The sequence below is a fragment of the Schistocerca piceifrons genome, chromosome 1 (assembly GCF_021461385.2).
Source record: "Schistocerca piceifrons isolate TAMUIC-IGC-003096 chromosome 1, iqSchPice1.1, whole genome shotgun sequence".
NCBI lineage: Eukaryota > Metazoa > Arthropoda > Insecta > Orthoptera > Acrididae > Schistocerca > Schistocerca piceifrons.
Genome location: NC_060138.1, coordinates 875,137,386 through 875,161,050, shown reverse-complemented (window position 1 = coordinate 875,161,050; position 23,665 = coordinate 875,137,386). Strand labels below are relative to the sequence as shown.

At 46.1% G+C, this 23,665-nt stretch overlaps 1 protein-coding gene across 1 annotated transcript in view; it reads right to left on the bottom strand.

Annotated features, from left to right (window-relative positions):
* Positions 1-23,665, bottom strand: part of LOC124776152 (transient receptor potential cation channel subfamily A member 1-like) — an 87,444-nt gene that overhangs the window by 6,123 nt on the left and 57,656 nt on the right. The window contains exon 5 of the mRNA XM_047250993.1: positions 15,907-16,167. Within this exon, the coding sequence (XP_047106949.1) occupies positions 15,907-16,167 (261 nt within the window). The remainder of the gene's footprint in view (positions 1-15,906; positions 16,168-23,665) is intronic.

The following is a 23,665-nucleotide window of genomic DNA, read 5'->3' as shown; positions in this document are numbered from 1 at the left end:
GGACACAGAAGAGTCAGACGTCTGAAGAATACAAAGTGGCAGGTACATCGTCTTCACATAGACTGACGACAAAAAGTAGCAAGACCAAGAAGGAGCTGTGCGACATAAATGAAAGTTGGTAGTCGTGTTTCAAAGTATGAAAGATGATGTCTCTTAAAATTCTGCGCTACTCTCATAAGAGTCACGCTAGTAGTGCGACTGTGAGAATTCAAATCAGGTTTGATTTAAATACACGCTGTATCGGCCGTGAACGTTAGTTACCTCTGAGACTGCACGTGGTGAGTTGATGTTAATCAATAATGCCTTTAAGGCGACAAGAACGCCATTATAAAAACCTCACTGAGTTTGAATGAGGTAGTGTAACAGGGCTATGAGCCGGCCGTAGTGGTCGAGCGGTTCTAGGCGCTACAGTCTGGAACCGCGCGACCGCTACGGTCGCAGGTTCGAATCCTGCCTCGGGCATGGATGTGTGTGATGTCCTTAGGTTAGTTAGGTTTAAGTAGTTCTAAGTTCTAGGGGACTGATGACCTCAGAAGTTAAGTCCCATAGTGCTCAGAGCCATTTTTTGAACAGGGCTATGAGAAGCTGGATGTTCCTTCTGTGATATTTCAGAAAGACTTGGCAGGAATATAGTCACTGTACGCGGTTGCTGGCAGTGGTGGCCAGGAGAACGTATGGCCGCAAAAAGACCGGGCTTTGGACAGCCACGTGACACTACCGTGAGGGAAGACCATCGTATGGGTCTGGCGCTTCACACTGCACCTGCTGCAGCGATATCAGCGGCAGTTGGCACCACAGTGACACAATGAACTATTACAAATCGGTTCATTCAAGGACAGCTTCGAACTAGACGCCCTGTGCATACCACTAACCCGAAACACCATTTGTTTTGTCAGTGGTGTCAGGTGAGAGCTCACTGGAAGGTGGGGTGGAGGTCTGTTTCGTTTTCTGATGAAAGCTGGTTCTGCTTCGGTGTCATTGATGTCGGTTAGAAGGAAGCCAGTTGAGAACCTGCACCCAACCTGTCTGCGTGCTAGACAAACTGGACCTAGACCTGGGATTATGGTCTGGGGTGCGTTTTCGAATAACAGCTGGAGCACACGCATGGTTATCCCATACACCCTGATTTCAAATTTGTCCATCAGTCAGGTGATTCGACCTCTTGTGCTGCCATTCATGCATAGCGCTGCAAGAGTGTTTTCCAACAGGATAACGCTTGCCCTCATACCGCTGTTGTATCCCAACGTGCGATTCACAGTGTCCACGTTTTGTCTTGGTCTCCTTGATCACCAGATCTGTCTCCAACGGAGCACATATGAGACATCGTCAGACGGCAACTCCAGCATCATCCACGAACAGTATTAACCGTCCCTGTCTTGATCAACCATGTGCAACAGGCTTGGAACTCCATCCTGTAAACTGACAGCCAGCACCTGTGCAATACAAGCACGCTCTTTTACCTGCTTCCATTCAACATTCTGGCGGTTACACCGGTTATTAATGTACCAGCGATTCATATTTGCAATAGGTTATCTCGCGCTTAATTAACCCTTGATCTTGCAATGTTAACCACTTAAATATGTTGCCTAGACGGATGTATTCCCAAAATTTCATTACTCTATGCTATTTTTCCTAACATTTTGAGAACCAATGTTTTCCGCTTGGAACCACATTTAGATACATGATGAATCACTTAAAACTTGCACCGCAGGTATTGTGGAAATGGTAAGTGTTGTTTAGGTGCAGTTTTTACAGAATGGTGTGTTAGTCAGGGCTTTTATTGCTAGCCAATAGAGAGATTCTCATAATTCTTGGAAAGTCTACTTTTTGTGTAAACATACATTTCTTAAATGGAACAATGCCTATTGACATTAACAAACTAAAAGTAGGTTCAATTATGATGTCAGTGATGTCTGTCGCAGGATTCTAGTGCGAGTCGTTTACGAGATAAAGTATTCTGAAAAGTTCCCAAACCGACACTTGTGCAATACTTGTGGTACCACACACCAAAGAACAACAGAAGTGCATACATTAGTTATGTGGATTCCGACCAGTAACGAGACAACTGAACATCACAGGTTGTGTTCAAAATGATCAAAGGCAGCTGTAATTCGCGCTTGCAGCCTGGTATGGAAGGATTGCCGTACACGTACTACCATTTCAGTGGACATGCCCGAGCACGCTGCAGTAATATGTCGTTGCATATCATCGGGTGTTGTTGGTATGTCCTTGTAGGCATCGCCTTTCAGCTTTCCCCACAGAAAAAAGTCTGCCAAGGTCAAGTCCAGGGAATGGGCCGACCAGGATATAGGTCCACTGCGTCCAACCCAAAGATTTGGGGACAATTCCTGAAGACATGCTGTAATACTTTGGGCACTATGAGCTGGAGAGCCATCATGTTGGTACCCGAGGTTCCTGATAATCTGCAGAGGAACGTCTTCTAGCGTCCGTGGATGATGGTCTATTAGGAGGCTGCGATACTTGTGCACATTTAGTGTTCTATGAAAAAGGGGCCTATGAGCTGACGGTTCACTATCCAACACTACACGGTCACACTCCATGGACGCTGACGTTCCACGTGACGAGGCCATTGGGGATTGTCATCAGACCAATAGTGCATGTTTCGCCAGTTTACCTGGCTATGATTGGTAAATGTGGCTTCATCAAACAAATGATTCAAATGGCTCTAAGCACTAAGGGACTTAACATCTGAGGTCATCAGTCCCCTAGATTTAGAACTACTTAAACCTAACTAACCTAAGAACATCACACACATCCATGCCCGAGGCAGGATTCGAACTTGCCACCGTAGCAGCAGCGCTGTTCCGGACTGAAGCACCTACAACTGCTCGGCCACAGCGGCCGGCTTGTGGCTTCATCACTAAACAAGATACATGATACATCTGGCATATCCTGTCTTAATGCCCACGTACGGAAGTTAACACGATTCTCCTAATCGTTTCCATGCAGCTCTTGATGGAGAGAGATGTAATAGGGACGGAGCCTGTGTTGATGCACAGGACACATGCCTGACTCATGCCACTCCCTCATGTGGTTGCGCGGGTGCTAACGTGCGCATCAACTGCAACAGCAGCAAAAACACTAATGTCCGCTCTCCTGCCGTCATTTGTTTCCTTCTGTTACGTTGTCTAGATGTTAAACTGTCACTTTTACGTAACAGGTTGAAGAGGTTGATAAATAATTGCTGGGATGGTTGACGTCTTTTGGGGTATCTTGCCGCATACACCGTGCAAGAAGGAACTGCATTCTTCCTACTCTCTGCATACACCATGAGCACGTCTGCTTTTTCTGCATTGGTAAATCCCATCATCCGCTCACGACCTACTGCTGGACTGCCGCACAATAACTGATTAGCAAGTCACGATGCCCTCAAGAAACACTGACGCACACCGTAAGCAAACATGACAATATCATACCTAGCAACTACGCAGGTTGAATGACACAAACAAGTGTCCGTGTTGAGAGTTTTCAAAATATGATATCCCGTACATGAATCTCACTAGAATTCTGGAACAAACATCATTGCCATTCTAATATACCCTATTTTTAATTTGTTAATGTGAATAGGTACTGTTCCATCTAAAAAAGTGGATGTTTCCAAAAAAAATATGCTTTCTAAGTATTATTACAGCACAGTAGGTGCCGCTGTCTTCCAATCCATTCTGTGAAAAACGCATATGAATAGCACTTTCCATTTCCGCAATTTTTGCGGTACACGTTTTAGGTGCCTTTCGCATGAAACCACCGATGCTATTGCAAGACAAAGACATCAAGTGGTATAATAAGGTGCATCTAGAATGTAGTGGATTGTAGTTGTCACAGCGTTCAAATAAACAGTCGTCATGGAGACTGTGCTATACATAATTGTAGGAGTTGTGAAATGTGTTTTTTTTCCATAGTGATCATACTGATGACGTAACTGACGCCGGCCGCGGTGGCCATGCGGTTCTAGGCACTCAGTCCGGAACCGCGCGACTGCTACGGTCGCAGGTTCGAATCCTGCCTCGGGTATGGATGTCCTTAGGTTAGTTAGGTTTAAGTAGTTCTAAGTTCTAGGGGACTGATGACCACAGATGTTAAGTCCCATAGTGCTCAGAACCATTTGAACCATTTTTGAACGTAACTGACAATGAAAGTTAGTAAATCTAAAGTTATTGTAACGTAAATTTGAGTTTGTACCACAGCTATTATGAGTGTTTCGAAATGAAAGCACTGGAGCAGTTTGTGCTTTTGATACAAGTTTTTTAAATTTTGGACCCATTATGCTTATTAGTTAGAATTATAATTTATTTTATATATTATGAGTTCGGCAAGTTTCGAGATATGGGACTGTGTCTAGGAAAGTTAGCGAACTCCTTTCAAATACACTCTAAGGGGGGAAAAACGTAGCAACACGAAAGAATTATCCGAATGGGGCAGAAATCGATAGATGTGATGTGTATGTACAGACAAACAAATGATAACAGTTTCGTAGAGCTTGGGTGATTTATCCAAGAGAAAGAGCTTTCACAAACTGAGGAAGTCAATAACGGATTGGTCCACTTCTGGTTCTTATGCAATCATCCGTTTGACACTGATTGATAGAATTGTTGGATGTCCTCCTGAGGGGTGTCGTGCCAAACTCTGTCCGACTGGCGCGTTAGATCGTCAAAATTCCGAGCTGCTTGGAGGGCACTGTCCTTATGCTCCAAAGATTCTTAACAGGGAAGAGATCTGGTGACCTTGTTGGCCAAGGTAGGGTTCGGCAAGCAGTAAAACTTTCGCCGTGTGCGGGCAGACATTATCTTGCTAAAATGTAAACCCAGGATGGATTGCTATGAAGAGCAACAAACCGGGACGCAGAAAATCGTCGACGTACCACTATGCTATAATGATGCCGTGGATGACAACCAAAGGAGATCTGTTATGAAATGGTACGGCAACCAAGACCATCACTCCTGCTTGTCGTACCATATGGCGGGCGACAGTCAGTCTGGTATCTCTCCACTGTCTGGGGTATCTCCAGACACATCTTCGTTGGTCACTGGCGCTCAGTTCGAAGCGGGACGTATCACTAATGACAATTCTTCCCCAGTCAATGAGTTTCCAGGCCGAAAATGCCCCACAACACTGGAAACGAGCTTGTTGGTGTACAGAGATCAATGGTAGTCGGCACAAGAGGCGTCGTGGGCTCAGCATCCTTTCTGTGAGGCGCCTATTATTGGTCCTTGTGGCCGCTGAAACACCAACTGCACATCGGAAAGATGATAATGATGAACTGGGTGCTCTGAGTGCCTCTCTGACGATTGCTCGGTTCTCACGTTCTATCGCCACTCTAGGTCGACGCTTCCTCCTTGACGCTGTGTTCGGCCGTGGTTCACCTATTCCTGCCAACATCGTTGAGCAATGACATCGCTTCTATTCAGATGTCGAGCAATTCGCCGATTACACGAATCGGTTTCTCTGAGCCCAACTATACGTCCTCCCTCAAATGCTGACATTAGCGTATATTGTCGACGCGACTGTCTGGGAGGCACAATTTCTTTCCAATTGCGTACACTAAATGAAACTCGCAAAGATCTTATGCCCTGGTATCGACATGTTCCCTGTTTACTGTCCTGCCAGCTACGCGAGGAAATGTGCGCTGCAACGAACATATTCATCCACAGCTTGCTAAACTTTACGTTTTTCATTTTCGGTCGATACCTGTATGAATATAATTTGTCACCAGTTTGCATAACTCCTAAACTGTGTGCTCCAGTGGTTCCAAAGAGAAACAGCAACTTTAATACAATTGATTGTTTACTTTTTGCCAATTTACTATTGTGTCGGCACAAGATGCCGACAGATAACAGATCCCCCCCCCCCATGAACCATGGACCTTGCCGTTGGTGGGGAGGCTTGCGTGCCTCAGCGATACAGATAGCCATACCGTAGGTGCAACCACAACGGAGGGGTATCTGTTGAGAGGTCAGACAAACGTGTGGTTCCTGAAGAGGGGCAGCAGCCTTTTCAGTACTTGCAAGGGCAACAGTCTCGATGATTGACTGATCTGGCCTTGTAACAATAACCAAAACGGCCTTGCTGTGCTGGTACTGCGAACGGCTGAAAGCATGGGGAAACTACGGCCGTAATTTTTCCCGAGGGCATGCAGCTTTACTGTATGATTAAATGATGATGGCGTCCTATTGGGTAAAATATTCCGGAGGTAAAATAGTCCCCCATTCGGATCTCCGGGCGGGGACTACTCAAGAGGATGTCGTTATCAGGAGAAAGAAAACTGGCGTTCTACGGATCGGAGCGTGGAATGTCAGATCCCTTAATCGGGCAGGTAGGTTAGAAAATTTAAAAAGGGAAATGGATAGGTTAAAGTTAGATATAGTGGGAATTAGTGAAGTTCGGTGACAGGAGGAACAAGACTTCTGGTCAGGTGGCTACAGGGTTATAAACACAAAGTCAAATAGGGGTAATGCAGGAGTAAGTTTAATAATGAATAGGAAAATAGGAATGCGGGTAAGCTACTACAAACAGCATAGTGAACGCATTATTGTGGCCAAGATAGATAAGAAGCCCACATCTACTACAGTAGTACAAGTTTATATGCCAACTAGCTCTGCAGATGACGAAGAAATTGAAGAAATGTATGATGAAATAAAAGAAATTATTCAGATAGTGAAGGGAGACGAAAATTTAATAGTCATGGGTGACTGGAATTCGAGTGTAGGAAAAGGGAGAGAAGGAAACGTAGTAGGTGAATATGGATTGGGGCTAAGAAATGAAAGAGCAAGCCACCTGGTAGAATTTTGCACAGAGCACAACTTAATAATAGCTAACACTTGGTTTAGGAATCATGATAGAAGGTTGTATACATGGAAGAATCCTGGAGATACTAAAAGGTATCAGATAGATTATATAATGGTAAGACAGAGATTTAGGAACCAGGTTTTAAATTGTAAGACATTTCCAGGGGCAGATGTGGACTCTGATCACAATCTATTGGTTATGACCTGTAGATTAAAACTGAAGAAACTGCAAAAAGGTGGGAATTTAAGGAGATGGGACCTGGATAAACTGAAAGAACCAGAGGTTGTACAGAGTTTCAGGGAGAGCATAAGGGAACAATTGACAGGAATGGGGGAAAGAAATACAGTAGAAGAAGAATGGGTAGCTTTGAGGGATGAAGTAGTGAAGGCAGCAGAGGATTAAGTAGGTAAAAAGACTAGGGCTAGTAGAAATCCTTGGGTAACAGAAGAGATATTGAATTTAGTTGATGAAAGGAGAAAATATAAAAATGTAGTAAATGAAGCAGGCAAAAAGGAATACAAACGTCTCAAAAATGAGATCGACAAGAAGTGCAAAATAGCTAAGCAGGGATGGCTAGAGGACAAATGTAAGGATGTAGAGGCTTATCTCACTAGGGGTAAGATAGATACTGCCTACAGGAAAATTAAAGAGACCTTTGGAGAAAAGAGAGCCACTTGCATGAATATCAAGAGCTCAGATGGAAACCCAGTTCTAAGCAAAGAGGGGTAAGCAGAAATGTGGAAGGAGTATATAGAGGGTCTATACAAGGGCGATGTACTTGAGGACAATATTATGGAAATGGAAGAGAATGTAGATGAAGATGAAATGGGAGATACGATACTGCGTGAAGAGTTTTACAGAGCACTGAACGACCTGAGTCGAAACAAGGCCCCCAGAGTAGACAACATTCCATTGGAACTACTGACGGCCTTGGGAGAGCCAGTCCTGACAAAACTCTACCATCTGGTGAGCAAGATGTATGAAACAGGCGAAATACCCTCAGACTCCAAGAAGAATATAATAATTCCAATCCCAAAGAAAGCAGGTGTTGACAGATGTGAAAATTACCGAACAATCAGTTTAATAAGTCACAGCTGCAAAATACTAACACGAATTCTTTACAGACGAATGGAAAAACTAGTAGAAGCCGACCTCGGGGAAGATCAGTTTGGATTCCGTAGAAATACTGGAACTCGTGAGGCAATACTGACCTTACGACTTATCTTAGAAGAAAGATTAAGGAAAGGCAAACCTACGTTTCTAGCATTTGTAGACTTAGAGAAAGCTTTTGACAATGTTGACTGGAATACTCTCTTTCAAATTCTAAAGGTGGCAGGGGTAAAATACAGGGAGCGAAAGGCTATTTACAATTTGTACAGAAACCAGATGGCAGTTGTAACAGTTGAAGGACATGAAAGGGAAGCAGTGGTTGGGAAGGGAGTGAGACAGGGTTGTAGCCTCTCCCCGATGTTATTCAATCTGTATATAGAGCAAGCAGTAAAGGAAACAAGAGAAAAATTCGGAGTAGGTGTTAAAATCCATGGAGAAGAAATAAAAACTTTGAGGTTCGCCGATGACATTGTAATTCTGTCAGAGACAGCAAAGGACTTGGAAGAACAGTTGAACGGAATGGATGGTGTCTTGAAGGGAGGATATAAGATGAACATCAACAAAAGCAAAACGAGGATAATGGAATGTAGTCGAATTAAGTCGGGTGATGTTGAGGGTATTAGATTAGGAATTGAGACACTTAAAGTAGTAAAGGAGTTTTGCTATTTGGGGAGCAAAATAACTGATGATGGTCGAAGTAGAGAGGATATAAAATGTAGACTGGCAATGGCAAGGAAAGCGTTTCTGAAGAAGAGAAATTTGTTAACATCGAGTATAGATTTAAGTGTCAGGAACTCATTTCTGAAAGTATTTGTATGGAGTGTAGCCATGTATGGAAGTGAAACATGGACGGTAAATAGTTTGGACAAGAAGAGAATAGAAGCTTTCGAAATGTGGTGCTACAGAAGAATGCTGAAGATTAGATGGGTAGATCACATAACTAATGAGGAAGTATTGAATAGGATTGAGGAGAAGGGAAGTTCGTGGCACAACTTGACCAGAAGAAGGGATCGGTTGGTAGGACATGTTCTGAGGCATCAAGGGATCACCAATTTAGTATTGGAGGGCAGCGTGGAGGGTAAAAATCGTAGGGGGAGACCAAGAGATGAATACACTAAGCAGATTCAAAAGGATGTAGGTTGCAGTAGGTCCTGGGAGATGAAGAAGCTTGCACAGGATAGAGTAGCATGGAGAGCTGCATCAAACCAGTCTCAGGACTGAAGACCACAACAACAACAACTATTGTGTTCCTCGCTTGCTACGATGATAAAGGTCAATTTTGTGAGAAAACTTAAAATTAATTTTTCTATATTGTTGTGACTCAAAGGGTTAAGTATCACCTAAAAAAATCACAAATTTTTTGTCTTTTTGCAGGTACGTACCTACAGTCCACGTACACACGGAAGTCGTCACACCGCAGTATCGTACAACTCCTCTTGAGGAACCAAAACAACACGCTGAAGAACATTGACAAAGTGGAGTATGGTGCGGCGATTTGCTTTCTGTATTTGAAGGGAACAACGCTGCAACATTCCATTCTGAGTTGGTGGAAGTGTATGGCAACCGCTATACACTTGTGATTACGTTGCGCATGCGCTTTCGGTGTGGTAAAACAACTCTGAATGGCGAAGAAAGACGTGCCAGACCATTTGTCCGTGAAAAATCGGAACTGCTAGAGAAACTGAGGTGATGGTGCTCAAAGACCGATCGAGGTGACTGTGGAAAAAATTAAAATCTGTCATGGATCAGGTTTTCAGATCCAGACAGCTTTCCGTTGTACCGCCTCCATAGAATTTACTCATTGCACAACTGTTTTCATGTCTGACGTAATTACTTGCACATTTGTGAGCAGTTATTATGGAATATTTAACTGTTCAGTGTTTGGTTAAGCTTATGATATTGCGTTGGTATCCTCCGTAAATTCCTTGTGCAGACAGATTTAATTATGGTTCTTGTGTTATATTTCGGAAACTGCCAGTCTTGAAATGAATTACTGAATTATTTGTTACTGCGGATTTAATTTAAATTGATGTTAATAGCGAAGCACGATTGGTAATTCTTGTATCCTCTCTTGTAAAGATTGTAAATTTTCCTCGGTTGCCTGGTAGTTTGTTCTCTAATCTGCTGCAGAGTTGACCTGTTATTTAGCGGTAAACTACACTCCTGGAAATGGAAAAAAGAACACATTGACACCGGTGTGTCAGACCCACCATACTTGCTCCGGACACTGCGAGAGGGCTGTACAAGCAATGATCACACGCACGGCACAGCGGACACACCAGGAACCGCGGTGTTGGCCGTCGAATGGCGCTAGCTGCGCAGCATTTGTGCACCGCCGCCGTCAGTGTCAGCCAGTTTGCCGTGGCATACGGAGCTCCAACGCAGTCTTTAACACTGGTAGCATGCCGCGACAGTGTGGACGTGAACCGTATGTGCAGTTGACGGACTTTGAGCGAGGGCGTATAGTGGGCATGCGGGAGGCCGGGTGGACGTACCACCGAATTGCTCAACACGTGGGGCGTGAGGTCTCCACAGTACATCGATGTTGTCGCCAGTGGTCGGCGGAAGGTGCACGTGCCCGTCGACCTGGGACCGGACCGCAGCGACGCACGGATGCACGCCAAGACCGTAGGATCCTACGCAGTGCCGTAGGGGACCGCACCGCCACTTCCCAGCAAATTAGGGACACTGTTGCTCCTGGCGTATCGGCGAGGACCATTCACAACCGTCTCCATGAAGCTGGGCTACGGTCCCGCACACCGTTAGGCCGTCTTCCGCTCACGCCCCAACATCGTGCAGCCCGCCTCCAGTGGTGTCGCGACAGGCGTGAATGGAGGGACGAATGGAGACGTGTCGTCTTCAGCGATGAGAGTCGCTTCTGCCTTGGTGCCAATGATAGTCGTATGCGTGTTTGGCGTCGTGCAGGTGAGCGCCACAATCAGGACTGCATACGACCGAGGCACACAGGGCCAACACCCGGCATCATGGTGTGGGGAGCGATCTCCTACACAGGCCGTACACCACTGGTGATCGTCGAGGGGACACTGAATAGTGCACGGTACATCCAAACCGTCATCGAACCCATCGTTCTACCATTCCTAGACCGGCAAGGGAACTTGCTGTTCCAACAGGACAATGCACGTCCGCATGTATCCCGTGCCACCCAACGTGCTCTAGAAGGTGTAAGTCAACTACCCTGGCCAGCAAGATCTCCGGATCTGTCCCCCATTGAGCATATTTGGGACTGAATGAAGCGTCGTCTCACGCGGTCTGCACGTCCAGCACGAACGCTGGTCCAACTGAGGCGCCAGGTGGAAATGGCATGGCAAGCCGTTCCACAGGACTACATCCAGCATCTCTACGATTGTCTCCATGGGAGAATAGTAGCCTGCATTGCTGCGAAAGGTGGATATACACTGTACTAGTGCCGACATTGTGCATGCTCTGTTGCCTGTGTCTATGTGCCTGTGGTTCTGTCAGTGTGATCATGTGGTGTATCTGACCCCAGGAATGTGTCAATAAAGTTTCCCCTTCCTGGGACAATGAATTCACGGTGTTCTTATTTCAATTTCCAGGAGTGTAGTTCTCTCTCTCTCTGGCAAGAGTAACTGCCTTAAAATTTATTTAAATTTACTGTAGCCTATGTGTGGGGAAATAAAATAAAAATTATTTTAGCATTGGGCAAAAACCAGTCCCAGCTCAACCCAGTCCTACCACTCCCCCTAGAAACACGCATCTATTAGTTAATTCCGCATTACATAGAGGTGTCCGACTACTTTTGATCAGATGGTGTTGACCCATGCATGTTCACGTATACGGGGGCTAAAAGCTGCACCGCAGCTATTGCAGAAATGGGAAGTGATATTGATGTGCGGTTTTCACAGAATGCATTGGTGGTCAGAGGCTTTTATTGCTAGCCAATAAACAGATAGTAATGATGTAAGAAAGTTTATTTTTTTGCGAACATAGGCTTTTTTAAATGGAACAGTACCTTTTGACATTAACAAATAAAACGTAGGGTATATTAGAATAGCAGTGAAGATTGTTGTAGGATTCTAGTGCAAGTGGTTCACGAGATGTATTTTGAAAAGTTCCCAAACCGACACTTGTCTGGATGCGATGTTTGTCATGTTTGTGTACAGTGTGCTTGTGTGCTACTTGAGTGCTTTGCGACTAGCTAGCCAGTTAATGTGTGACAGTCCAAGTACTAGGGGAACAGCCAGGGTAGCCGAGAGCGCTAACGCGCTGCTTCCTGGACTCGGGTAGACGCGCCGGCCACGGATCGAATCCGCCCGGCGGATTAACGAGGAGGGCCGATGTGCCGGCCAGCCTGGATGTGGTTTTTTGGCGGTTTTCCGCATCCCGCTAGGTGAATACCGGGCTGGTCCCCATGTTCCGCCTCAGTTACACGGCTCGCAGACATCTGAACACTTTCGCTCTATTCCATGGACTACACTTGATACAGACAGTGGGGTACACTAATTCCATCCCAGGGGGTACGAGGTGGCGGCAGGAAGGGCATCTACATACATACTCCGCAATCCACCATACGGTGCGTGGCGGAGGGTACCTCATACCACAACTAGCATCTTCTCTCCCTGTTCCACTCCCAAACAGAACGGGGGAAAAATGACTGCCCATATGCCTCTGTACGAGTCCTAATCTCTCTTATCTTATCTTTGTGGTCTTTTCGCGAAATGTAAGTTGGCGGCAGTAAAATTGTACTGCAGTCAGCCTCAAATGCTGGTTCTCTAAATTTCCTCAGTAGCGACTCACGAAAAGAACGCCTCCTTTCCTCTAGAGACTCCCACCCGAGTTCCTGAAGCATTTCCGTAACACTCGCATGATGATCAAACCTACCAGTAACAATTCTAGCAGCCCGCCTCTGAATTACTTCATGTCCTCCCTCAATCCGACCTGATAGGGATCCCAAACGCTTGAGCAGTACTCAAGAATAGGTCGTATTAGTGTTTTATAAGTGGTCTCCTTTACATCCGGCCACCCCTTAAACATTAACATGCCAAATTCGATTAACGATGGCTGACCCTCCGTACCTGCAGGACAAGGCTCAAGCGATAGATCGATAGATAGTCCAAGCAGTGGGGGAGTGGTGGAGGGGATTTACCAGCCCAGAAAAAGCGGACAAGCTCACGGTGTATGGAGAGTGTAGGAAGAATGCAGTCCGTCCTTGGACGGTGTATGCGGCAAAATCTCCCAATAGACGTCAACCATGACAGCGATTATTTGTGAACCACTTCAACCAGTTACGTGAAAGTGATCTGTAACATCTAGACAACATAACAGAAGGAAACAAGTGATGACAGAAGAGGGGGAAATTAATGTTCTTATTGATGTAGCTGATCGCACGTTAGCTCCTGTGAAACCGCATGACGAAGTGGCACGAATCAGGCAAGTGCCCTGCACATTCTCCGACACATGTTCTATGCCTACCACATGTCTCTTCATCAAGAGCCGCGTGGAAACAATTAGGAGACTCGTGTTAACTTATGCACATGGGCGTTAAGACAGGATACTCAGGATGTATCATGTATCTTGTTTAGTGTTGAAGCCACATTTACCAATCATGGCCAGGTAAGCCGCCGAAACATGCACCATTAGTCTGATGATAATCCCCGTTGTCCTCGTCAGGTGGAACATTAGAGTCCATGGAGTGTAAAAGTGTGTTTTGGGATAGTGAGCCATCAGCTCATAGGCCCGTTTTTCACAGGCGGAATAATGAATGTGCAAAAGTATCGCAGCCGCCTAACAAACCATCTTCCACGGATGCTAGAACACGTTCCTTTGCAGACTAGCTGCGAATTGTGGTACCAACATGGTGGTTGTCCAGCCCATAGTACATGAAGTAGTGCAGCATGTCTTCACGAATTTTTCTCAAATTCTTGGACTGGACGTAAAGGACCTGTATCTTGACCAGCCTATTCCCTGGATTTAACGCTGTAGACTCTTTTTTGTGGGGAAAGCGAAATAAACCTATCTACAAGGTCATGCCAAGTATAATGCCGCCTGCTCGGACATCTCTGCCGAAATGCTAGCACGCGTGGAGAAGTCATTCCATACCAAACTGGAAGAAAGGATTGCTGCTGATGGTGGTCATTATGCACAGAACCTGTATTGGTCAGTTGTCTCGTTACTGGTCAGAATCAACACAACCAGTGTACACAATTATGTTACTCTCCAGCATGTGCTATCACAGGTGTGGTATAATTGTTGGTGTGGGAACTTTTCAAAATACGATCTCCAGTGAACGACTCGCACTAGAATCCTGCAACAAACACCTCTAACATTCTAATTTACCCTATTTTTAGTGTGTTAATGTCAACAGGCACTGACCGAGTGAGGTGGCGTAGTGGTTAGCGCTCTAGATTCGCATGTGGGAGCGCGACAGTTCAAACCCACGTCCGGCAATCCAGATTCAGGTTTTCCGTGATTTCCCTAAATCGCTCCAGGCAAATACTAGGATGGTTCGTAGCTCACTGGTACCGCATTCGGGAGGACGACGGTTCAATCCCGCGCCTGGCCATCCTGATTTAGGTTTTCCGTAATTTCCCTACATCGCTCCACGCAAATGCCGGGATGGTTCCTTTGAAAGGGCATGGCCGACTTCCCTCCCCGTCCTTCCCTAATCCGATGAGACCGATGACCTCGCTATCTGGTCTCCTCCCCCAAACAACCCAACCCAACCCAACCTAGGAGGTTCCTTTGAAAGGACACGGTCAATTTCCCTCCCCATCCACGACACAGAGCTGGTGCTCTGTCTCTAATGACCTCGATGTCGACGGGACGTTAAACCCAATCTTCCTTCCTTCCTTCCAATAGGCACTGTCCTATTAAAGGAAGTGTATGATTGCTGGAAAACACACTTTGTAAGTATTATTACAATCTGTTGATTGGCTATCAATACGAGCCTCTGACTTCCAGCCCATTCTGTGAAATCAGCACATCAATAGCGTTTTCCATTTCCGCAATATTTGCGTTGGAAGCTCACGGAACAGCCTCATTCAGAGGCTCTGCAGCACAAACTGGGGAGCAGCAGCAGACACACTATGAACCTCTGCACTCGCCTTAGTGTACTCTGCAGCCGAGTACTGTGCACCAGCGTGGTTAACCGGCAAGCATGTAAACAAGGTAGACACCCAGCTCAACGCTGTTATGAGAACCATAACTGGATGCATAAAGACTGTTCACTATATTGGCTTCCAACACTTAGTCATATAGCTCCACCCTCCCTGCGAAGACAGGAAACTCTGATGAAGGAATACACAAAAATAATGCATAACCCCCCATTTCCTACCCATGAAGATGTCCCAACTTTGGAAAGAATACGACTCCACTCCAGAAATCCCCCTTTAAGACTGGCCCAACAACTGTCAGCTGCCAACTTCAGCATGGATACTAAATGACACGAGAGCTGGAGTGATAGTGCCTCCCCTGACAACCGTGAACTTATCTGTCCATAAGAGAAACCTAAGGGCTTTGAACTTCCACGACAACTATGGAAAAGCCTAAACAGAATCCGAACAGGACGTGGACTATGTGCACACAATCTACACAAGTGGGGAAAGCTTCTCAGCCCTAGCTGTGACTGTGGGGCACCTAATCAAACAATACAGCACATCGCCCAGGACTGTAAATTAAGAGCCTACCAGGGTAGTCGGGCTGACTTCTTCAACGCCACACCGCCCTGCCTCGAATGGATCGCCAATTTGGACGTCAGAATTTGAAGACTTGTGTAACGCAAAATGTCTGCTGTGATGTTACTTTTTATTGTGTTTATGTAGTATATTTTATCTGAATATGTATGCTTCACTTATGTATTTTATATGTAATAAGTGTAAACTATGTGCGTAGCGTCATACGCTAAATATAAATATATATATGCGTTGGAAGTTTTGGTGATTCACCCTTTATACGTGGTGTACAAATTTTCTGAGCAAGATTTATCGATGGTGCCGTAGGACTGTACGTTCACACCTGCTGTCGAGCAGGTTGGCGGCCGTCGGATCAGCGCCGAACTCGAGCGTGACGGAGGCGAAGCGCAGGGCGAGCTGCGACGCGTCGGCGCCGGCCGCGCCCCTGGGCGCCAGCTGGCGGTCGGCGTCCGACCAGGCGTCGCGCTCGCCGTGCGGGGGCGGCAGCTCCCACGCCAGGTCCGGCAGGTCGGCGGCCACTGCCTGGCGCGCCGTGCGCCCGCCCACCACCGCGTTGTCCACGTCCAGATCGCGGTGCGCGGACCTGCGGCAGAGCAGCCGGAGACAGTGCTGAGCTGTGGCGCCTCTGGTAGGTACCTCCGTGGCATTACTCTGCGGGCACAGGCGACAGTCGTGGCGACATCGCCGAAGAGCCGTGCTATTGTTAAAATGAGTGAATGACTCAGTAACTTGGCCTGTACCCTGATACATGGCAGTGAAATACCATTCAACTTCTGTGACTGGAACTGATCGACAGTCGTACACTACTGCCCATTAAAATCGCTACACCGCGAAGATGACGTGCTACAGTCGCGAAATTTAACCGACTGGAAGAAGATGCTGTGATATGCAAATGATTAGCTTTTCAGAGGATTCACACAAGGTTGGCGCCGGTGGCGACACCTACAACGTGCTGACATGAGGAAAGTTTCCAAACGATTTCTCATACACAAACAGCAATTGACCGGCGTTGCCTGGTGAAACGTTGTTGTGATGCCGCGTGTAAGGAGGAGAAATGCATACCATCACGTTTCCGACTTTGATAAAGGTCGGATTGTAGCTTATCGCGATTGCGGTTTATCGTATCGCGGCATTGCTGCTCGCGGTAGTCGAGATCCAATGACTGTTAGTAGAATATGGAATCGGTGGGTTCAGGAGGGTCATACGGAACGCCGTGCTGGATCTCATCAGCCTCGTATCACTAGCAGTCGAGGTGACAGGCATCTTATCCGCATGGCTGTAACGGATCGTGCAGCCACGTCTCGATCCCCGAGTCAACAGGTGGGGACGTTTGCAAGACAACAACCATCTGCACGAACAGTTCGACGACGTTTGCAGCAGCATGGACTATCAGCTCGGAGACCGTGGCTGTGGCTACCCTTGACGCTGCATCACAGACAGGACCACCTGCAATGGTGTACTCCACGACGAACCTGGGCGCCCGAATGGCAAAACGTCGTTTTTTCGGATGAATTCAAGTTCTGTTTACAGCGTCACGATGGTCGCATCCGTGTTTGGCGACACCGCGGTGAACGCACATTGGAAGCGTGTATTCGTCATCGCCATACTGGTGTATCACCCGGTCTGATGGTATGCGGTACCATTGGTCACACGTCTCGGTCACCTCTTGTTCTCATTGACGACACTTTGAACAGTGGACGTTACATATCAGATATGTTACAACCTGTGGCTCTACCCTATCTTTCATTCGATCCATGCGAAACCCTACATTTCAGCAGGATAATGCGCGACTGCATGCTGCACGTCCTGTACGGGCGTTTCTGGGTACAGAAAATGTTCGACTGCTGCCCTGGCCAGCACATTCTCCAGATCTCTCACCAACTGAAAACGTCTGGTCAATGGTGGCCGAGCAACTGGCTCGTCACAATACGCCAGTCACTACTCTTGATGAACTGTGGTATCGTGTTGAAGCTGCATGGGCAGCTGTACCTATACACGCCATCCAAGCTCTGTTTGAGTCAATGCCCAGGCGTATCAAGGCCGTTATCACGGCCAGAGGTGGTTGTTCTGGGTACTGATTTCTCAGGATCTATGCACCCAAATTGCATGAAAATGTAATCACATGTCAGTTCTGGTATAATATGTTTGTCCAATGACTACCCGTTTATTATCTGCATTTCTTCTTGGTGTAGCAATTTTAATGGCCAGTAGTGTATTTTCGTTACGTTTTCAACTTACTGATATACAGGCTGAACATTAATAAAACTGACAAACTGCAGGTCTCATTCCTCACTAGAATTGGAGGAAAAAAGGTCCTATGAATATGTGTCCGGAAATAAATGAGAATGTCGTGTGACTAGGGCCTCCCGTCGGGTAGACCGTTCGCCGAGTGCAAGTCTTTCGATTTGACGCCACTTCGGTGACTTGGGGATGAAATGATGATGATTAGGACGACACAATACCCAGTCCCTGAGTGGAGAAAATCTTCGACCCACCGGGAATCGACCTCGGCCCCTTAGGATTGACATTCTGTCGCGCTGACCACTCGGCAACATCGCCACAGTAGATGGGGCTGACGAATGTCAGTTCCTCTGACGACATGCCGTGTGTTCCTTGTTTGTTGCAGGCGGTGTGATTGACGCAGCGTACTGTAAGCAGCAGAATGGTCCGGTATTCATGTCGGGAACAAGCCGAGATGGTGTTTGTGTATGGCCAAGCAGATAGAAACGATTGAGAGGCAGCCGGCCGGAGTGGCCGTGCTGTTCTGAGCGCTACAGTCTGGGGCTGAGCGACCGCTACGGTCGCAGGTTCGAATCCTGCCTCGGGCATGGATGTGTGTGATGTCCTTAGGTTAGTTAGGTTTAATTACTTCTAAGTTCTAGGCGACTGATGACCTCAGAAGTTAAGTCGCATAGTGCTCAGAGCCATTTGAACCGTTTGATTGAGAGGCAGCACGGCTATTCCAAACCAAGTACCCTCACAGACGCCAACAACACGGAACATTTCAAGCCCTTTTTGTGCGTTTGTGTGATCATGGGTCCTTTCAGACAGACGAAGGTGCAGGGAGGCGGCAGACTGTGCGTACACCAAATCTGGAAGGCCGGGTTCTAGAGGAACAGGTTCCACACGATATTGAGGCGAACCCTAGTACAAGTTCTATGCAAGTGGCCCGCCAACATGGTGTGAGCCAAAGTACGATTATGTGTATCCTGCATGACAACCCTTTCTTTCTTTCTTTCTTTTGCTACCGCCTTTATCCCGCATTGTGCGCAGGGTCGGCAGGGTTAAGTACGGAATTGGCATGCTTAATTTTAAGGGGTGGTCGGATGCCCTTCCTGCCACCACCCCACAACCCCCGGGACGGAAGTAGTGTACCCCTGCTGTCTGCATCCAGTGTAAATCGTGAAATAGTGTGAATGTGTCGCAAATGTCTGCGAGTCGTGTAACTGAGGCGGGACGTGAGGACCAGCCCGGTATTCACCTAGTAAGATGTGGAAAACCGCCAAAAAGCCACATCCAGGCTGGCCAGCACACTGGCCGTATTTTATTTTTTTAAATGGAAATGAAATCCAAATATTCTGAAAGCCCGCTAAGACGCTCCATGTGAGTCTTGTGTAGCCTGTGACGTCAGTCCAGCATGCTGCTGTCGCTGCCGTAACAGTCACTGTAGCAGTGATATATTGTTTGGGCATTCACGTTTTGGGAAATAGTCTAAAAATATTGCGTAGTACTGCACTGTACATCTACAAAAACTCCAGAAAATTGTTTTTGCGTGTTCCAAACAAAGAAAAGATGCGTAAAATGTGGTTGAAACAGGCTCGTATATCCCAAATATTTCTTTTCTTTCCTGAAGCACCCCTGTACTAAAGCGAACAAAACAAAACAAAAATTATTCAAATTGGTCAAGCCATTTCTTTGTTTTGGTGAGACTATCACACAACAATTGATTTTTATATATAGGAGGTAATATGTATAACGAAAAAACACTAATTTTGAATTGGGTACCATATTTTTATTGAATTTAATATAACTGTAAGCCATAAACCTATATTTTCTGTCAGTCATCTGAACACAAAACATATTACGCCTAATGAAAAACAATTATAAACAACTAAAATTTTACTTTTCTCGCTTTTCTGTCGGCAAAGTCTCTGATCAGATTAGCAAAGTCCAGGTTTTCTGCAACTTCATTTTCGATGGACAGTGAGGCCAAACTGGTTAGTCTTGTTTGAGACATTGTAGACCGCAAGTACGTTTTTATCAACTTCAGTTTGGAAAAACTGCGTTCGCCGCTTGCGACAGTCACTGGTATTGTTAGCAAAATACGTAACGTTATCCAGATGTTGGGATATAACTCTTGAAGATTATGCTCTTTTATGAAGTTTAAGGCTTCAATAGGCGTTGCCTGGCTGTCTTCGAGATAGTGTTGCAGGCCTAAAATTTCGTCGCACAGCAAATTTCCATCAATATCTGACTTCATGTTGACAGTTAACTTTTCTTGTAATTTAGAACAGCATTGTATTAGTTCTTCTTTATTTTGATTTTTTTTTTAATGTCAAACAAGAAACTCCACGTCGCAGAAAATTCTTGCATCTGTTCAAATCTTTCTTTCATGGATATGTGCACGGTGTCCAACAGTGCATTGAAAAACTCTACTTTGAACTTCTTTTTTGGGTCAGTTATTTGATCATCAACAGCCTCTTCACCCGGCCTGCGTTTAATACGTCTTAATCGCATTTGTGGTTTAAATGATGGCTGCGTATCAAGATCCGAAGCCAGTTCAGTTGCTGTTACAATAGCTTGTTCGAAACCTGTTTGTCTATATGTTTCCAAATAAGAGCAACATTTGTCAAGGATTCCCATAAACTCGACAAAGTTGATTGTGGGTGACTGACTTGCTTTACTCACAACGTTAATTTGAAACAGAACATCATACCATGTCACGAGAGAAACAATGAAGCTGAAGTCTTTTAATTGTCCTCCTAGTGTTGTCGCTTCGTGTGACACCGCAGCATCGCTTTGTTCAGTAGCATCGGCCAAGGAAACCAAAGCGTCATGCATTTCGCATAATTGATAACGGACCGCTTTGACGCTATCAATTCGAGCTTCCCAGCGTGTGTCACTTACATTTTTCAGGGTGCATATCTTCAAATGGTCGGTCAAAATTTTCCATCTATTTACCGATCCAGCAAATAGATTAAACATTTTTTGTAACATTCCGAACAGTGTCACGGATTTTACTGATGATTTTGCCGCATCACACAATACCAAATTATAACTATGGCATCCACATGGCACAAAAAAAGCTAGTGGATTTAACTTCTTAATTCTGTTCTGGACGCCTTTATTTTTCCCCTTCATGTTCGCGCCGTTATCGTAGCCCTGTCCTCTGCAGTCATTAATGTTAAGGTAAGATCACTCAATGTTTTTAAAATGCGTTCTGTGAGACCTTCACCGGTTGTATCATCTACACTCCTGGAAATTGAAATAAGAACACCGTGAATTCATTGTCCCAGGAAGGGGAAACTTTATTGACACATTCCTGGAGTCAGATACATCACATGATCACACTGACAGAACCACAGACACATAGACACAGGCAACAGAGCATGCACAATGTCGGCACTAGTACAGTGTATATCCACCTTTCGCAGCAATGCAGGCTGCTATTCTCCCATGGAGACGATCGTAGAGATGCTGGATGTAGTCCTGTGGAACGGCTTGCCATGCCATTTCCACATGGCGCCTCAGTTGGACCAGCGTTCGTGCTGGACGTGCAGACCGCGTGAGACGACGCTTCATCCAGTCCCAAACATGCTCAATGGGGGACAGATCCGGAGATCTTGCTGGCCAGGGTAGTTGACTTACACCTTCTAGAGCACGTTGGGTGGCACGGGATACATGCGGACGTGCATTGTCCTGTTGGAACAGCAAGTTCCCTTGCCGGTCTAGGAATGGTAGAACGATGGGTTCGATGACGGTTTGGATGTACCGTGCACTATTCAGTGTCCCCTCGACGATCACCAGTGGTGTACGGCCAGTGTAGGAGATCGCTCCCCACACCATGATGCCGGGTGTTGGCCCTGTGTGCCTCGGTCGTATGCAGTCCTGATTGTGGCGCTCACCTGCACGGCGCCAAACACGCATACGACCATCATTGGCACCAAGGCAGAAGCGACTCTCATCGCTGAAGACGACACGTCTCCATTCGTCCCTCCATTCACGCCTGTCGCGACACCACTGGAGGCGGGCTGCACGATGTTGGGGCGTGAGCGGAAGACGGCCTAACGGTGTGCGGGACCATAGCCCAGCTTCATGGAGACGGTTGCGAATGGTCCTCGCCGATACCCCAGGAGCAACAGTGTCCCTAATTTGCTGGGAAGTGGCGGTGTGGTCCCCTACGGCACTGCGTAGGATCCTACGGTCTTGGCGTGCATCCGTGCGTCGCTGCGGTCCGGTCCCAGGTCGACGGGCACGTGCACCTTCCGCCGACCACTGGCGACAACATCGATGTACTGTGGAGACCTCACGCCCCACGTGTTGAGCAATTCGGCGGTACGTCCACCCGGCCTCCCGCATGCCCACTATACGCCCTCGCTCAAAGTCCGTCAACTGCACATACGGTTCACTTCCACGCTGTCGCGGCATGCTACCAGTGTTAAAGACTGCGATGGAGCTCCGTATGCCACGGCAAACTGGCTGACACTGACGGCGGCGGTGCACAAATGCTGCGCAGCTAGCGCCATTCGACGGCCAACACCGCGGTTCCTGGTGTGTCCGCTGTGCCGTGCGTGTGATCATTGCTTGTACAGCCCTCTCGCAGTGTCCGGAGCAAGTATGGTGGGTCTGACACACCGGTGTCAATGTGTTCTTTTTTCCATTTCCAGGAGTGTATTTGCAGAAATGAGATGAAATGTTCTTTTACACGTGCGCCATCCTCTGTTATGTCGGCGCATCTTAAAGTTATCGAAAGTTGTTCTTTGTGGCTTATATCTGGAGTACAGTCAGCTATGATTGCATAATACTTTGAACCCTTTATGCGGGACACGATTGTAGACATAACGTGTGATGCCATGAGTTCTATTAATTCATTTTGTATATTTTTGCCGCAATAATGGTCAGCCAAATCACCACTCAATGCCAGTCTGACGTGCTCTTCCATGATTGGATCAAACTTTGCCAATAACTGTACAAGACCTAAGAATTTTCCATTATTTGGGGTAAATAATTTATCTGATAACCCTCTGAATGCCGTATTATTTTCAGCCAAATACAAAGTAATGTGCATCAATCTTTGAAGCACATTGCTCCATCGTAAACTTTCTTTAGAAATTAGCTTTTGTTCTTCCTTGTCAATAGTTAATCCAGCTTTAAACCTGATTTCAGCTTCAGTCCATTGAGTAAATGCTTTTTTGTGGTTAGGACTATTTTCATGCAGTTTCAGAGCTTCACTTAAATGTTTCCAATTTCTGAAACCCACAGTGGTAGTCAAATTAGTAGTTGATTTTAAATCAAACAGTCGACAACAAAAGCAAAAGACACTGTCGTTTGATACAGAAGAAACTAGCCACCGTCGTCTGATAGTTTCTTCGTTTGATAGTTTTCTTGTGTAATGAGTTGAAGAGAAATGACGCCCATTTTCATCTTTTGGAAAGTTATTTAGACATACTTGTGAGGGTCCACATATTATAATGCGATCTATATCTCTAGCATTAAGTACTTTTGGCCACGTACCTACATCAGAAACATTGTATTCTTTTATTGCAAGAACGTTGATACTTTCATCGACCACAGATGTCATGTGTTCATTTGGACTTGGAGAAATATCAGAGGATTCATGCAAAGATGTACTGCGCTGGTCAATTTGATCACCTTCAATAGGTGATTGTATATTTTTTGTGTATAATTGTTCACAGTCTGAAGAAATATTTATTGATACATGGACTTTTGATTCAATATCTGAAGTATTTGCCTTAGAATTTCCTTTAAGGTACTTAAAAATATTCATGTGCTTTTTAGTTTCTTCAAGAACTTTTTCTTTTTCAGCTTTTCTTTTCCGATTTTCTGAACCAGAAAGCTTT